The 17,754-nt window shown below is 43.0% G+C and overlaps 1 protein-coding gene across 1 annotated transcript in view; it reads right to left on the minus strand.

The window, feature by feature from the left end:
• Positions 1-17,754, minus strand: part of LOC133404854 (spectrin beta chain, non-erythrocytic 4-like) — a 69,444-nt gene that overhangs the window by 34,378 nt on the left and 17,312 nt on the right. Inside the window, 14 exon segments of the mRNA XM_061681274.1 lie at positions 856-946; positions 3,621-3,823; positions 4,840-5,065; positions 5,795-5,925; positions 7,938-8,096; positions 8,983-9,223; positions 11,021-11,079; positions 11,081-11,159; positions 11,411-11,625; positions 13,878-14,246; positions 14,964-15,113; positions 15,179-15,315; positions 15,421-15,571; positions 17,443-17,745. Of these exon segments, the coding sequence (XP_061537258.1) occupies positions 856-946; positions 3,621-3,823; positions 4,840-5,065; positions 5,795-5,925; positions 7,938-8,096; positions 8,983-9,223; positions 11,021-11,079; positions 11,081-11,159; positions 11,411-11,625; positions 13,878-14,246; positions 14,964-15,113; positions 15,179-15,315; positions 15,421-15,571; positions 17,443-17,745 (2,514 nt within the window).

Here is a 17,754-nt window from a genome sequence, read left to right on the forward strand (position 1 = left end):
TTTGATTATACTGAATGGAGTTTGCATGTTCTCCCTGTGCCTGTGTGGGTTTTCTCCGGGCACTCCGGTTTCCTCCCACATCCCAAAAACATGCATGGGAGGTTAATTGACAACTCTAAATTGCCCGTAGGTGTGAATGTGAGTGCAAATGGTTGTTTGTTTGTATGTGCTCTGCGATTGGCTGGCAACCAGCTCAGGGTTAGATTCTCTGGTCTGATGAGACCAAGATAGAAATTGTTGGCCTTAATTCTAAGTGGCATGTGTGGAGAAAACCAGGCACTGCTAAATGATTTTAGCAAATGGCTGCAATATAAAAAAGAGTGAAAAATTTAAGGGGGTCTGAATACTTTCCGTACCCACTGTATAAGTCTAACTTTTTATGAACAAAGGGCTTTTTGCTTTTGTAACTGGTGTGGGGCTAAGCCTTATTTTTTTATGTTATAATAGATATTTTAATTGCTGTCTTTCCTGTATTGTTTCAAAAACCTGAATAAAATTACAAAATAAAAATCATTTGAAAGCAAATTTTTGTGAACAACAGACTTTGGGATATTCTGTGACTGACATGTTCTTTTGAGTCCAACTCTTTGTGAATAAAGGACTGTGATTTGGATCTTGTGTGACTAGCATGGTACATTTGAGTCAAACCTTTTGTAACCAAAGGACTTTGATTTGTATCTGATCTGCTAGCTTGGCATCATCATTAAAATGGTAACACAGTTTGTGACATCAAATTTTTACACGGTTGGAATTTTTACTGTGTGAACAAAACAGACATTGTTTACGAACTCATCGACCAAATGGGACCAGAGAAAAGGTTCAAAACAAATCAAGCGTGGTCTTTAATTTACTCACCTCGTGACAGTCCTGGAGGAACCTCTGGAGAGCCCATTGGTCGTTGAGTTTTTCCAACCACTGCTGGGCCTGCTCCCGGTTCTGGTTGCCCCTGAACGCAACACACAAGAATATCACTGTAACACAATTACTGTAGTGCTAAACTTTTTATCTTTCAATGGAGACAATGTAACGCGTCCTCGTTACTATAATATTACCACAATTATTGACAGAAGTGCAGGATTTGGAGAAAACCACACCCAAAGTTTAGCTATTGGACATTCTGACCAATTAAAAATAGAAATTGTGGCATCAATACTGCAAGTGCATCTTCATTAGAATTGTTAAGTTAATTCACGTTAAAGTAATGGCGAATACATACGGTACATCATCCTTTATATGGCGCGAATAGGAACACAAACCACCCCACACCCCCTCACCCCCACCTCACAACCCACTAAGACCTGCCCCCACTGCATAGACACTCGCGCGCACACACACACACACACACACAAATATACACACATGGGCGTACGTTCACAATCAGATTTCATGGGCAGGTGTCAGTTGTGTTCTGGCTGCTAATGCTCATTGTTATATTCTGGCTATAGAAGCGCGACAGCTGCACGCACTAGTCTGAACACAAACCATATGGAGGACATGGCATACACAGTACAAATGTAGACAGAAGTATTAGTACTAGGTCATTTGTAAATGAGGGATTAAAAAAAAGTAAAAAATTTTTAAAATATGTAAAAAGAGTTAACATTTTAGTTTAACAATACATTACAATGATAATTCATTCAACTTTGAAAATTGTATTATTAAATAATTTGATTACAATTTACCTATTATTTAATAAAATAATTTAAAAAGTGGGTCGATATCACTAGAAAGCGCCTTTGGTGTCCTCGTCAGAATCACTTAAATAATAATAATAATTTAAATGAAGCAGAGTGATTAAATGCTGAGGTCTTATTATAAGTGGCCAAACATTTGCACACATACCATTACAATGATAAGTCTGTTAAAATGTGATTCCTTCTTTTTATATCATAATTTTTTAATTGGCTAATATTTTGGCAAGTCTCATACATTGGTCTGCTAACAACAGTGTGTGTAATAAGTGGTATAATTATACTAAATCAACATTTGTTAAATGGTTTTATTGTCCACCACAACTTATTTGATAAAATGAGTCATTTTGATCATGTACGTTCAATTTCCATTATCATATTAAAATTTGCATGTGTCCTTGAAATTGCTGTCCACCCTGTCATTATGCAGTAATTCCCCCTTAAGAAACTCTCTGATATGTTCAGTGACATCAAGACCAGCATTTTTTCTTTTATTTAATGAAGGCTGAAACAGTGGATGATTGCAGAATAAATATTTACACTTATGTCATCATACTGTGTGTGTGTTGGATGTTGTCAAGCTTAAAATGTCCACTCTGTCATAGTGAAATATCAATTGATATAAAAAAATAAATAAAATCAGAAATTCAATACAGATTTGTTAAACAGTGCACAGTCAGCTTGTTAACTGTATCATGTTGCTAAGTGAAGGGCCACCTTGTGCTGAATAAATGCTAAAATTAGCGAGAAATGTCCACCCTGTCGGCAAGCTCACATATTTTGCTGTTTTCATGTACATTGTCTGCTTGAAATTATTTAACTAAAAAGAAAAGTATGGGAGCTTGAACAATTTGGTTTTCTAACAGCATATTATCTACTTAATATAATGAATTGGAATAGGTTAAATGGAAATGTACAAGTTTTTGGCCGTGAAATGGGGAAGTCACAAAGGGATCAAACAGTGATTTTGTCTCAAATATTAAATGTATATAATGTATTTTTTATTGAATTATTTACCAAAAAAAAACTTCTTTAATGATGAATACATTTATAAAGACATGTAAAATTAGTAAATATGTTTAAAATAGTTGATTTTAGTAATTTTTAATTGAATAATTTATAATTAATTCAGGCGGCACGGTGGACGACTGGTTAGAGCGTCAGCCTCACAGTTCTGAGGACTGGGGTTCAATCCCCGGCCCCGCCTGTGTGGAGTTTGCATGTTCTCCCCGTGCCTGTGTGGGTTTTCTCCGGGCACGCCGGTTTCCTCCCACATCCCAAAAAGATGCATTATTTGGAGACTCTGAATTGCCTGTAGGTGTGAATGTGAGTGCGAGTGGTTGTTTGTTTGTATGTGCCCTGCGATTGGCTGGCAACCAGTTCAGGGTGTACCCCGCCTCCTGCCCGATGACAGCTGGGATAGGTTCCAGCACGCCCGTGACCCTAGTGAGGAGAAGCGGCTCAGAAAATGGATGGATGGATAATTAATTCAATATGAGGTAGGGGTTTCGCATCAGCGCGCCGGCCTTCCTGTGGGGAGTTTGCATGCTCTCCCCGTGATTGTGTGGTTTTTCTCCGGGTAATCCTATGTTCCAAAAAGATGCATGTTAAGTTAACTGAATACTTTCAATTATCTTTAGATGTGAAAGTGAGTGTACAAGGTTGTTTGTATATTCTCTATGTGCCCTGCTATTGGCTGGCGACCAATTCAAGGTGTACACCGCCTCTCGCCTGAAGATAGCTGGGATTGGCTCCAGCACGCCCGCGACCCTAGTGAGGAAAAGCGGTACAGAAAATAGAAGGATTGACAGTTCAGGGTGTGCCCCGCCTCTCGCCCAGAGTCAGCTGAGATAGGCTCCAGCACGCCCGCGACCCTAGTGTGGATAAGCGGTACGGAAAATGGATGGATGGAAGTTTAGGGTTGGCTACCTGTTGGCAAGTGTGTCTACACGCTGTCGTATGCGCTCCGAGTAGATGTTGTTCTGGCTGATGAGGCTCTCTCCGGCCTCAATGACAGCCTTGATGCGGTGCAGGTTGAGCTCCATGGTGGTGGTGAAGTCCTTGTGCTTCTTCACCGCGGCCTCCACCGTCTCCACCGTGGTGGGAAGCTCCACGTGGGCCAGCGCAGACTCCTTTGGGACACACAGATAATGCTTTTTGTAAACAGGTAGCTTTAATTGGGACCTTCCGTGACTGTTGCAGTATATTTGAGTCCAATGTTTTGGGAACAAATGAGTTTGAGTTTGGATCTTCTGCCACTGGTATGGTACATTTGAGTCCAATTTTGTGTGAACAAGGGACTTTGACTATGGTGCATTTGAATCCATTTTTTTGTGAACAAAGGGCTTTGATTTTGGTGCATTTGAGTCCAACATATTGTAAACAAATTAATTTGGATCATGTGCGACTGCTGTAGTGTATTTAAGTCATTTTTCTCTGTGAACACCCAACATTTCAATGTTCTGTAACTGGTGTCAATTTTAATCCAAATTTTTGTTGAATTCTAATTCTAATATGGAGAGCTGATTTGAATGCTCTGTGACTAATGCAGTGCATTTGTGTCCATCTTTTTGTGAACAAATGTATTTTGTGTTGTGGGACATTTGAGTCAAACCTTTGGTAAACAAATGACTTTGGGATCGTCTGTCATTGGTGTGGTGTATTTGAGTCCATCTTTTTGCGAACAAATTACTCTGATTTGTATGTTCTGTGATGAGTGTTATATTTGTGAACAAAAGACTTTGATTGGGATCTTCTGTGACTGCTGTGGTGCACGAGTCCAACATTTTGTAAAAAATTCTTTTGGGATCATCTGTGACGAATGTGTTGCATTTGAGGCCAACTGTTTGTGAACAACAGACTTTGATTGGTGTCAAAGTCAACTTTTTCAGAAAAGAGGACCTCCAACTTCTGTGCTTCGTTTAGTACACTACAGTCAACCATTTTATTAACAAACGACTTACACAGGATTTTCTGTGGCTGGTGAGGCCAACTTTTTGTGAACAACTGACTTTGACTGGGATCTTGCATGCCTGGTGAGGTGCATTTGAATCCAACTTTTTATGAACAAAGAAAATTTATTTTTATCTTGTGTGACTGCTGTAATGCATTTTTAATCCAACTTTTTGTGAACAAAGGGCTTCCTCACCTGGTTGTTGATGAAGGACTCAGCCTGTTTGACGTCACGCAGGAACAAGTGGAAGATGTGCGCCTGTACCAGGACCTCGCGCCGACTCTCCCACATCTCCAGCAGCTTGTTCCAGCCCACGTCCAGCTTCTGCAGCCACTGCTGCAGGGCGGCCTGCGGAAGAGGCGCCTCCTCTGACTCCAGAAGCTCGTTCATGGCCTGCAGACGCTCATAGTCCTCCTCGTATCTGTGGAGGACAAATGAAGTTAACGTTTTGTGAACAAATGACTTTGATTTGGGATCTTCTTTTACTATCATGGTGCATATGAGTCTAACTTTATTGTAAACAAAGGACTTCGATTGTTGTGCATTTGAGTTCCACTTAATGTGAAAAAAGGGCTTTGCTTGGGCTGTTGTGTGATTGATGTGGTGCGTTTGAATCCAACTTTTTGTGAACAAGGGACTTTGATTTGGATGCTCTGTGGCTGGTGTGGTGTATCTGAATCCAATTTATTAAGAACTTTCAGTGTTGTAAATTTGTGTCAAACTTTGTGAACAAATGACTGATTGTGGTGGATTTGAGTACAACTTTTTGTGAACCAAGTATTTTGAGTGTGGCGCATTTGTGCCAACAATTTGTGAACCAAAGACTGATTGTGGTATATTTGAGTTCAACTTTTTGTGACCAAATTACTGATTCAGAACTCCTGAAGCTGGTGCAGTGAATCTGAGTTCAGGTTTTTGTGAAGAAAGGACTTTGTTTATGGTGCATCGTGTCAAATTTTTGTGAACAGAAGACTTTCATTGACGTGCATTTAAGTCAAACTTCTTGTAAACAAATTATTTTGATTGTGGAACATTTGAGTCCACCTTTTTGTGGAAAATGACTGATTTGGCTCTTGTGGAGACTGGTGTGGTACATTTAAATCCAACTTTTTGTTTACAAAGGATTGTGGTCCAACTCGGAGGTACAGACCGTCCAATCTCCTCCTTGAGTGCGGCATGTTTGTTGATGAGTCTCTCGGCTTCCTCCAGGTCATTGGGCAACTGATCCGAGGTGGCAACTGTCTGCGTTTGGACCAGCCAGGTCAGGAACAGGTCCAGGTCCTGAAGAGATGTCAGGACACAGGAATTCTATTGTTTTCTAATGCAGAATTTCTGATACAGTGGTAGTGTAGTCTTGAATCCCACCTAGCTTGAACAAGTGTGTCGTTGACTATTTTTTGACTCTGTGGATTATTACTAGCATTGTGTTTATTTCTATTGTGCAAGCTTGCGGTTAGAAATAAAAAACTAGCGAGGAACAATCGCATCACAGTCACCTATTTACATTTACAACTATTTACATATCTCCATTGACTGAGTGTGCTGTATCCTTTGTTTTTACTCTGTGGATTATTTCCAGTCATCACTTTAATTTTTATTGTGCAAGGTGGTGGTTATCATTAATAAGTTGGAAGGAACGATTGCATTAATCATATGACGCATAAATTGTGTGCATTTGTGACTAAGTTTTACTGTGTGCATTAATTTGAGTCTGTTGTGTTTATTTATGTCCTGAAAGTTGGAAAGTATAATGAATAAATGGTTTGAGCAGTGGGCGGCACAGTGGACGACTGGTTAGCACATCTCCCTCGCAGGTCTGAGGACTTCAAATCCGGCCTTGCCCGTGTGGAGTTTGCATGTTCTCCCTGTGCCTGTATGGGTTTTCTCCGGGTGCTCCGGTTTCCTCCCACATTCCAAAAACATGCATGGTAAGTTAATTGAAGACTCTAAGTGTCCATAGATGTGAATGTGAGTCTAAATGACTGTCTATATGTGCCCTGCGATTGGCTGGCGAACAGTTCGGGTTGTACGGCACCACTTGCCCGGAGTTAGCTGCGATAGGTGCCAGCACATCCGCGACCCTAGTGAGGATAAGCGGTATGGAGAATGGATGGATGGGTTTGAGGAGCGATCGTATTAAAAACTGTGTATATCAAACAAATTGTGTTTGTGACTGCATGTGACCACCAGGCCTTGGATTTTTTTTTTTTTTTTACTCTTTGTATTATTCTGAGTAGTTGAATTTATATCTTTTGTGCAAGGTGGTGGTTATCAGGATTATGACATTACATAAATGGTATGATACGCTGCTGTGTACATCTGCCTGTGCATGACTGAGTGTGCCACAGTCTATTTTTAGACTGGAGATTATTTCAAGACATGTTCATTTCCACTGTGCATGGTGGTGGTTATTATGAATAACTGGCAAGAGGAGCAGTCGCAATAATCAAATAACACAAATGTGCCCGTGCGTGTCATTAACTATTTTTTTATTTAGTAGATTATTCTGGGCGGCACAATGATCGACTGGTTAGCGCATCTGCCTCAAAGTTCTGAGGACCGGGGTTCAAATCCCGGCCTCGCCTGTGTGGAGTTTGCATGTGCTCCTTGTGCCTGCGTGGGTTTTCTCCGGGAACTCCGGTTTCCTCCCATATCCCAAAAACATACATGGTAGGTTAAGTGAATACTCTAAATTCCCCATAGGTGTGAATGGTTTGTTTATGTGTGCCCTGCGATTGGCTAGCGACCAGTCCAGGGTGTACCCCGCCTCTCACTCGAAGATAGCTGGGATAGGCTCCAGCACACCCGCAACCCTTGTGAGGATAAGCGGTACAGAAAATGGATGGATGGAGAGATTATTCGAAGTCATTGTGCTTATTTCTAGTGTGCAAGGTCCTGGTTTGCGGGTATAAACAGTTTAATTATATGACACACTTTGTGCACTCATGCATGCAAGCGACCAAGCATGAGGCAAACTCTTTTTTACTTTGTGGATTATTTCGAGTCATTTGGGTGAAGTGTACCAAACTTGAGTATGCATCAGAGCACTCACACAAACAAAACAAACTGGACTTTAGGTGTCAAATGGTCTCAGGCATAAATATCCTTGTTGAGAACGCCCTTAACTCCTTCACTGCCAGCCTTCCCAGTTAACATGGATATTTGACTCATAAAGCCGTCAGTGGCAGTGAATGTGTTAATTAGGTTGGGGTTACTCAAATCATTAAAACAGATCATCTGTTTTAATGCTTTGAGTAACTGGTAGTGAACTCGCGTGAGCGCCACCTGCTCACCTGGATGAAGTTTTGCAGCCTACTGGCCACCATCAGAGAGTCCTCACAGCCCTGCAAGGTGTGTTTAAGTTCCTCCCACTCCACACTGATGCTGTCAAAGGGAAGCAGGACCTCCGTGGCCCGACTGGCATGGACAGTGGCAAGGTGCTCCGCTTCCTCCTGCATCAGCAAATACAAAACCTCAACATTGCTGCCTTTTCGTCCCTGTCATTCCTTTACCTGCAGGTGTATCAGTACTGACAATATGACATTTGTGGGAAATATACAACTCTTTTCAGAAATCTATGACTTTTTTGCAAACATAGAACATAACCCAAATATATAGTATGATTTTTCTCAGAAATATATATTTTTTCAAAATATACAGCTTTTTGGGAAAATTTGTACTTTAATAATCGTTTTTCTTTTTTCAGAAATATATATTTTATGGAAATATTTAACATTCTGGAAAATATTGAACTTTTTTTCAATAAATGTGACTTGTTTTGCAAATAGTTTTTATTTTATTTTTTTCAGAAACATGCAACTTTTTGTAATTATTTGACTTTTTCGGAAATATGTAACTTTTCAAAAAGACAACTTTTATGGAAATATAGTTTTGCTTTTTCGCGAATGTACAATTTTCTTTCAGAAATATATGACTCTGTTTCAGAAATATACAACACAACTTACAGAAATATGCGACTTTCGGAATTTTCCGGAACATACAACCTTTTTTCTGAAATATATAACTTTTTTGGGAAATATACTAATTTTTTCAGACAAGTTTTTTTGTTTTAAATATTTGACTTTTTCTTAAATATATGACTTTTTAAGAAATAGGTTCTTTTATATTTCAGAATTACAGTAGGCCTACACAACGTTTTGGGAAATATGTGATTTTCTTTTCAGAATTATAAAATTTTTCGTGACTGTACAACCTTTACCAGAAACGCACAACAATTTTTCCATAAATAAGCATCGTAAATATATAACCTTTGTTGAAGCTAAGAGAGAGTTATCCCATTTCCTCAAAGTTCCTGCATTTCCCCCCATCATACCTCACCTGTAGGTGCATCAGCTTGGGCTCCAGCACGGACAGTGCCCCCTCCATGGTGGAGAGGCGGCGCTGCAGAGCCAGTACGCCACCCAGATCACTGCTGGCATACTGCGTTGCGTCAATGGACTTGCGCTTCTCTTGAATCTGAGACTTAATCTCGCTACACTCCAGCAGGTAGTTCTGAAGACGCTGCATGCTGTTCAACTGATCCTTCTTCTGCTCCACCAGACCCACGATGCTGTTCCACCTGCCAACAAACAAACAGGTTAAATAACTAATTTAGTGTGTGTGTGTGTGTGTGCATTCGTGCAAGCATGTGAGGTCCCCGTTACATCCCTCTGCTCATTCCTATACCAATCCTAATCTACTGTACATCCCACTGAAGATTTTCTACTCCAAACCTACATTCCTCTCCTCATTTCCATCCTATTCGAGGTCCTCAATGACAAACCATCCTCCCTTTCCCACTTCCTCAATCTCATCCCACATTAGACACCTATCACGGTTTTATTCTCCACTCCAAACCTCCACCCTTATCCTCATTCCCATCCGATTTGTCATCTCCATCGCCACTCAAGGTCTTATGCATCACGCCTCCATCTATCACTTAATACCAACATACAGGACCAAACTTATATGTGCAAAGCCAGTCGTGAAAACAGTGAAGAAGTGGACCAATGAAGCAAAGATGGAACTTCAAGACAGTTTAGACAGCACAGATTGGAGTGTCTTTGAAACTTTAACTTGCAGCCTGGATGAATATCTGGACAGTGTCACATCCTATATCAGTGTGTGTGTACCAACAGAGACATTTCACACGTTCAATAACAACAAGCCGTGGTTCACTGCCAAACTTCAACAACTTCGCCAGGCTAAAGTGTACGGCTATCGAAGTTTGGCCAGAGCCCTGTACAATCACACTAGAAATCAAATGACAAAATAAATAAACATTGCAAAGAGAAATTATGCGGAAAAACTACAAAAACAGTTTACTGCTAACGACTCTAAGTCAGTCTGGCGATGATTACAATCGCTAACCAACTACAAGCGACCATCCCCCCAAGCAGAGAAAAATAAAGGACTGGCTGACAACTTGAGCAGCTTCTACTGCAGATTTGAAAAGGACATTTTCACACCCCACACCCACCCAGCCGCACCACCGACCAACATTGCACCGCTGACTTTTGCACTCACACCTTCTGTGTTGACCATCCATGAACAGGATGTGAGACGTATCTTCAAACAACAAAAGATCAACAAAGCGATGCGCCCAGACCTCGTATCCCCATCCTGCACGGACCAGCTCGCTCCAGTCTTCACACAGATCTGCAATAGTTCTATGGAACTGTGTGAAGTACCATCCTGTTTCAAACGCTCCACCACCATCCAAGTAACCAAGAAACCTGCAATCTCGAGTCTGAATGACAACAGGCCTGTCGCCCTGACATCTGTGGTCATGAAGTATTCTGAACGCCTCGTGCTGGACCACCTCAAGAGCATCACAGGACCCCTGCTGGACCCCTGCAGTTGGCCTACTGAGCAAACAAGTCTATGGATGACGCAATCAACATGGGACTGCACTTCGTCCTAGAAAACCTCGATGACGCTGGAACCTGCGCAAGGATCCTGTTTGTGGACTTCAGTTCTGCGTTCAACAACATCACCTCCAAGCTTTTCCAGCTCAGAGTCTCGCCTGCCATCCACCAGTGGATTTGCAGATTCCTGACGGGCAGGACACAGCAGGTGTGGCTGTGGGACACCACCTCATCCACACGCACCATCAGCACCGTGGCACCCCAAGGATGTGTCCTCTCTCCACTGCTCTTCTCTCTATATACAAACGACTGCACCTCAATGCACATGGCTGTCAAACTCCTCAAGTTTGTAGATGGTAGCACAGTTATCGGCCTCATAAAAGATGATGACGAATCTGCATAACGACAGGAAGTGGAGCGGCTGGAGCTTTGGTGCGGCCAACACAACCTGGAGCTGGGTGATTCTATGAGTTTTATGTTAGAACTTCAAGTGGCTTTTGTGACAGTACCTGGAGTTGAGGTGGTCCTGACAGCCTCTGACCTCCGTGGAGGACGGATGTCCTCCATCCTAGAAGCTGCTGGACTATCTGGTTGACATCAAGGATCCTCCCCATCAGACTGTTCATCTCCTGGTCCAGGGATTCAAACCTGCGATACAAAAAATGTGAAAGTCCAATGTAATAATAAAGTTCCCATGTATGTTGTGTTACAATAGTTATATGCTGTTTTATACTGCTATTCTTCTCTTTTTTGTTTTATTTTGTTTTTGCTCTATGCTTTTGCCAGCTCTGCCTGTTGGACAGAAAAAACAGTCCCAGCATAAAAGGCATACAGCTCCCTCATTCTGCATGACCAAGCAAAAAGAACAACTGCAAACCTATTCATCGGCAGTGCCCCACCTGTGCGCCACCACCTCCACGTCCTCCAACTTCTCTGGGATCTCCATCTTGTTCAGCCACTGCTCCTTCTCGTCTATCCAGAGCTCGCAGGCATTGACTTCGCTGAACATGCGGTAGACCGCCAGAGCGTCGTGGAGCCACTGCTGGCGGAGGACGCCCACCTCCACCACCTCCGTGTACAGCTGCTCCACCTCCACCATCCGAACCTGCACTTCCTGCACAAAAACGGCAAGGAGGGGCAACCAAAACCATTGAGATTATTCAACATATAAAGCAATTACAGTAAACCCTTGCCGATTTTTCAGTTCCCACACAACTTTTTCCAGAAACATACAACTTTTTTTTCAGAAATACGTATACAGTGGTGGAAAGTAACAAAGTAGTTGATACCACTAAAGTTGGAATCTAACTTAAGATGCTAACAATGAAAGCCAACTTAAGAAACTAACATTGAAGCTAATACTGGAAGCAAGCGTAAGAGGTAATGTTGGAAGATAACAATAGTGATCCATAACCCCTGTAAAGACCTGAATTACTCCACTCTCACCTTACCCACAACAATCTCCATGAGCCCTTCCATGCTGGCTTCCGAACCGTGCCATAGCACAAAGACGGCTCTTCTTAAAATAAAAAACAACCTCCTCATTGCTCCTGATTCCAGACTTCTTTCCATCCTCATCCTGCTCGACTTGTCCGCAGCATTTGATACCATTTTACAAGCTATTCTCCTCAGCAGATTCTCGGCCACTTGTATTTCCCACACGCCTCTCCACTGGTTCCACTCATATCGCTCCAACTGCTACCAGTTCATTCAGCTCAAATCTTTTAAATCAGGCATTCCCCAGGGTTCCACTCTTGGGTCCCTAGTTTTCATAATTTACTTCCTTCCTGAAGTAATATTTTCCGTAAATACAATATTTTCTCCCACTGCTTCGTGGATGACACCCAGCTCTACATCTCTGGTCCACCAAGTTCAACACTTCCTCACGATTCCCTTACCTCATGTCTTTCAGAATTCAAATCCTGGCTCACCTTCAACTTCTTGCAACTTAACGGCAATAAAACTAAACTTCTCCTCATCAGAACCGAAACCACACTTTCGAAGGCTGACAGCTTCACCCTCACAATTGACAATTCCTGTCTCCCCTTCCCCTCAGGTTAAGAGTCTGGGTGTCATCCTTGACAGCTCGCTCTCATTTCACTCCCATAGCAATAACATTACACGGTCATTATACTTCCATCTTCACAATACCGGTTTCCTCCGTCCCTCCCTCAGCCCAATTTTGCATTATTTTGTTTATTTTATCTCTTTGTGATTTTAGCCACTTTTTTATTGTTCAGTCCTTAGGTTTCTTGAAAGGCACTTGAAATAATATTATTTCAATACTATTACTACTACCACTACGAAAAAACAATAGTAATAATAATAATTATAACACTAATAAATAATATTGTGTTATTATTAGACGTATTAGTAGCATTATTAATTACTAAGATGCCAAACGGCGGACACTAAATTGTGTGTTCTCTACCCTTAATAGATTGTAGCACTGTTAGCAACAGGTGTAAAAGTGGTGGAGAAAGCGGTATTGAAAAAAGGGTTTTCCAATTTAGGTTGCTCTGATGGCTTTCACCATGCAACATTTAGGTGATCAATGCAAGCAAAAAATTTAGTTTTAAGTGATGCAATTGAAAGTGGTAATGGAAGAGCCAAACAAACATACTGTATCACTTAGTTACAGAAAAGAAAATCTATCACTCCAATAATTTTGGGAAAGACAGCAAGCACATAAAAGCCACGTTTTGGTTGATTTAACTTGTCCCAAGTACGTGGGAAGTCGATGTATCTGTCTATTCTGTGTAACACTGAGTTCAAAACTTGGGCCAACACACCAGAAAACTGCTCTTGGAGAGGCCAGCACCAATTTCCACAGTGCACTGAAATGACCCAGACGCAAGGAAGTGCAGAGCTTAAAGGAGTTTTGTCATTGGTATTATGGCGTTACTCCTTCTTGTGACTGACTCCAAGTCAGCCCTTAGCTCATTCAGAAGCTCCAAAATTACATTGCTGAATAGATGATATGTCAAGATCATTTTTGTTTCTTTTACATGAGCATTCCAACATCCATTCGTCCTGTTGCCTCTTATTTTGCCTATGCCACAGTGCCTGTTGATACTAGTTTTTCAGACGTGATATTTAATGGCACAAAATCAGCCATCACAATTCATCTCAGTTTCAATCAATCACATTGCAGATGTTAAATTAATCTATTTACATATACACCTCCCTGAATGCGCAAAATTAACTGAACAGTAATTTTCCCCATATGACAGATGCAGTCCTGGGTGCGCCCAGTTTGTAGATCAGCTTCCGCATCTGTTTAGGTGGACAATCAAGTTTGCACCCGTTTTTGCATGCTCAATCGTTTAGTAAAATTGGCCCTGTGTGTATTTTAGCCCCACCCACCTCTTGGTCTCGGTAGCGCAGTGGCAGAGCCCCCATGTGTTTGCGCACAGCCACAATGTGCAGCCGGTGCTTGTCGATGTCCTCGCTGACGCCTCGGTGCTTTTTGAGCAGCGAGCATGTTGAGTACTCATCATGGCCGAAATCATCGCTGGACACCAGGCGGTAAGAGTCCTGCAGCCACACCACCAGGTCATCCGTCTCGGTAGAGAACTGGAAGAAGTTGACCGCCTCCTGTAGGTGCCCGAGGCGCTGGGCCGCTTGTTCTTCCAGCCGTGTCCACTCGTCAGTCACGTCCAGGATGCGCTCCTGGATGCCTGCCGTGCCCAAGCTCTTCTCATTCAGGATCTGGTGACCCCGCTGGATGGTCGCCTGGAGATGTTCCCACATTATCACACTGAGCCATTCAGTTTAGGGGTTTATGGGTTAGGATTTCAAGACTGGCTGAAGGTTTCAAGCAAAGGTTTGAAGCCAGAGACTGTCAAGACAGGGTTGGGGTGACAAGGGTTAGGGGTTTCAAAATCAGGGTTTCATGCCAGTATTAGTGTTTGAATGTAGAGTTGCCAGCCTGGGGTAGGAACTTCAAATTAGTCTGGTTTTTAGTTTCATGTTAGAGTTTTAAACAGGGGTTATGTTTTCAATTTAGGTTTGGGTGAGGGTTTCAAGCCTAGTTTCAAGGTTGAAATTACGGTTTCAAACCTGGGTTAGGGTTTGAAATGATGTTTGAAACAAGGGGTTTAAATCTGGATTTGGGTTTCAAGACAAGGTTTGGGTTTCAAATTGGGGTGATAAGCCTGGGTTAGGGTTTCAAGCGAGAGTTGCAAGACTGGGTTAGTTTCAAATTTGGGTTTAAATCGTGGGTTATGGTTTCAAGCTTGGGTTAGGGTGTCAAATTAGGGTTTGAAGTTTGGGTTAGGGTTTAAAAGTTTCAGTTAGGGTTTCGACTTGGTGTTTCCAGTCAGGGTCAAGGTATCACGTTAGGGTTTCATATTTGAAAACCTCTATCCTTGTTCCATTCTTGCTTAGCAGAGGTAATAGGACAAATACACGTACACGCACACACACACACTCACACACACACTCACAGACCTCCAGCAAGGCTCGGTGAGCCATCAGTTCTCCGGCAAGGGTCTTATGTTTCTGGAGTAACTTGAGGACACTACTCAAGCCTTTCCCATAACCCTGAGCTTCCAGGATGGAACTCTTCTCCCGGATCCACGCTTCAGACTCCTCCAATTCCTGTTTGGAGAATGCATGTTGGCATTTTAGCATGTTAGCATAGAAGTTGAGCCTCTGTCTCAGACCTCCAAGAAGGCCCACAGCTGCCTGGAGTCTTCCAGCTCGGAGCGCCGCTTGGCCGCCAACTCCTTTAGTTCCTCCAGGCAAGACGACACGTGATTGACCCTGTTACAGATCACCTGCGGATCGCACGGCTGGTAACCTAGGAGACGACAACAACAAGACGGCCAATCACGACTCTCACTAGGACGCGGGATCATCATTTCCTGCTGGCTATCCTCTATGTGGGAAATTAATGCACGTATACCCTCGATGCTGGTGAATTTGAGCGCAGCAGAATTAAGCATTTCGACCCTCTCAGCCTGCACCCCAATGTCAGCCTCCTGCAGGCTGTGCTTCTGCAGCAGGTCATCCACCTGCAGAAGATGCTTCCCAAAATCCTTGGACAGCAGTTGGGCCTGCGAGGGAAATTTGAGCGAGGTGAGGAACATCAGGCAGATGGATGGACTTTTAAGGTTCTAGACAAAGTGTGGGCAAAGTATGGCCCCGAACTCAATCAATAAACAATTTTACAAATATATTTAAAACATTTTTTTATTTAATTCCCCGGCACGGTGGACGACTGGTTAGCACATCCGCCTCCCAGTGCTGGGTTCAAATCCCGGCCCCGCCTGTGTGGAGTTTGCATGTTCTACCCGTGCCTGGGTGGGTTTTCTCCGGGCACTCCGGTTTCCTCCCACATCCCAAAAACATGCGTGGTAGGTTGATTGGAGACTCTAAATTGGCCGTAGGTGTGATTGTGAGTGCGAATGGTTGTTTAGTGTGCCCTGCGATTGGCTGGCGACCGGTTTAGGGTGTACCCTGCCTCCCGCCCGAAGATAGCTGGGATAGGCTCCAGCACACCCGCGACCCGAGTGAGGATAAAGCGGTAAAGGAAATGGATGGATGGATGGATACATTTAATTCAATAATTGATTCCATCCATCCATTTTCTGAGCCGCTTCTCCTCACTAGAGTCGCGGGCGTGCTGGAGCCTATCCCAGCTATCATCGGGCAGGAGGCGAGGTACACCCTGAACTGGTTGCCAGCCAATTGCAGGGCACATACAAACAAACAACCATTCGCACTCACAGTCACACCTATGGGCAATTTAGTCTCCAATTAATGCATGTTTGTGGGATGTGGGAGGAAACCGGCGTGCCCGGAGAAAACCCACGCAGGCACGGGGAGAACATGCAAACTCAACACAAGTGGGGCTGGGGATTGAACCCGGGTCCTCAGAACTGTGAGGCTGACGCTCTAACCAGTCGTCCACCTTGCCGCCCAATAATTGATTATTTATTTTAAATAATGAAATAAAATTAGTAAGATAAAAAGTGACATTACAGTTAACTTTTTTTTCCCCCAATTTTGTTCCATAATGTAATTGGGCCCTGCGATTGGCTGGCGACCAATTCAGTGTGTACCCCACCTCTCGCCCAAAGATAGCTGGGATAGGCGCCAGCATGCCCGCAAGCCTCATGAGGATAAGCGGTATGGAAAATGAATGAATGTAATTCGTTAATTTACTGTACAGCAAATAAAAATACTCAGATAAAGATTTCAACATTTTACATTTTTATTAAATAATTGGTTAAATAATTCAATACATTATAAATGAAACTATTTTAAAAATAGGATTATATAATTAGGCACACAGTGGACGACTGGTTAGAGCGTCAGCCTCACAGTTCTGAGGACCCGGGTTTTCTGGGTACTCCAGTTTCCTCCCAAATTCCAAAAAAATGCGTGGTAGGTTGATTGAATACTCTAAATTGCCCGTCGGTGCGAATGTGAGTTCGAATGGTTGTTTGTTTGTATATGCCCTGCGATTGGCTGGCGACCAGTTCAGGGTGTACCCCACCTCTCGCCCGACGATAGCTGGGATAGGCTCCAGCATGCCCGCGACCCGAGTGACAAGAAGCAGTACGGAAAATGGATGGATGGATTATATAATTATTTCATTGTTTAATATTTACTGTATATTCACATTTACAGTGGACCTCCACTATTTGCGGGAGTAGAGGCGGACCACGAATAGTAAACATTGGAAAATAACTGCCATGAAAAACCTTTTTCAAAAAAACGTAAATGAGTGGGCGATCGGGTACAAAAAAACCATGAAATTTGGACATTTCCACAAATAATGGGATATATTTTGAAAAAACAAATCAGTAAATGGGTAAACTCGGAAATGCAGATCAGCGAATATGCAGGGTTCAAAATAAAAAATCAATTGAGGCCCTTGAGCACATAATTTTGGCCACCCATGTTCTAGACCCTCAGCTACCTGTGTGTCCTCCATCCAGTCAATCATGTAGACCATGTCCTGAAAGGTCTTCTGCAAGGTCAGGTTCTTCTCCAGCCGGGTCCGCCTGCCCGCCACCAACTCCTTCAGCAGACTCCACTGTCCAAGGATGTTCTCCTTGCGGGCCAAGATGCGGCGAATGTCATAGTAGCTCTCCACTTCCATCTCGGCAGCCAGCTCCACTACCACGCCGATCCGTTCCTCGTACGAGGCGATGTCTGCCTCGATGGCCTCGTGCTTCTTCATGGCCGCCTCTACCGCGGGGAGATCGTAACCAAAGTTGTCCTAGAGGGC

This window comes from Phycodurus eques, chromosome 7 (assembly GCF_024500275.1).
Source record: "Phycodurus eques isolate BA_2022a chromosome 7, UOR_Pequ_1.1, whole genome shotgun sequence".
NCBI lineage: Eukaryota > Metazoa > Chordata > Actinopteri > Syngnathiformes > Syngnathidae > Phycodurus > Phycodurus eques.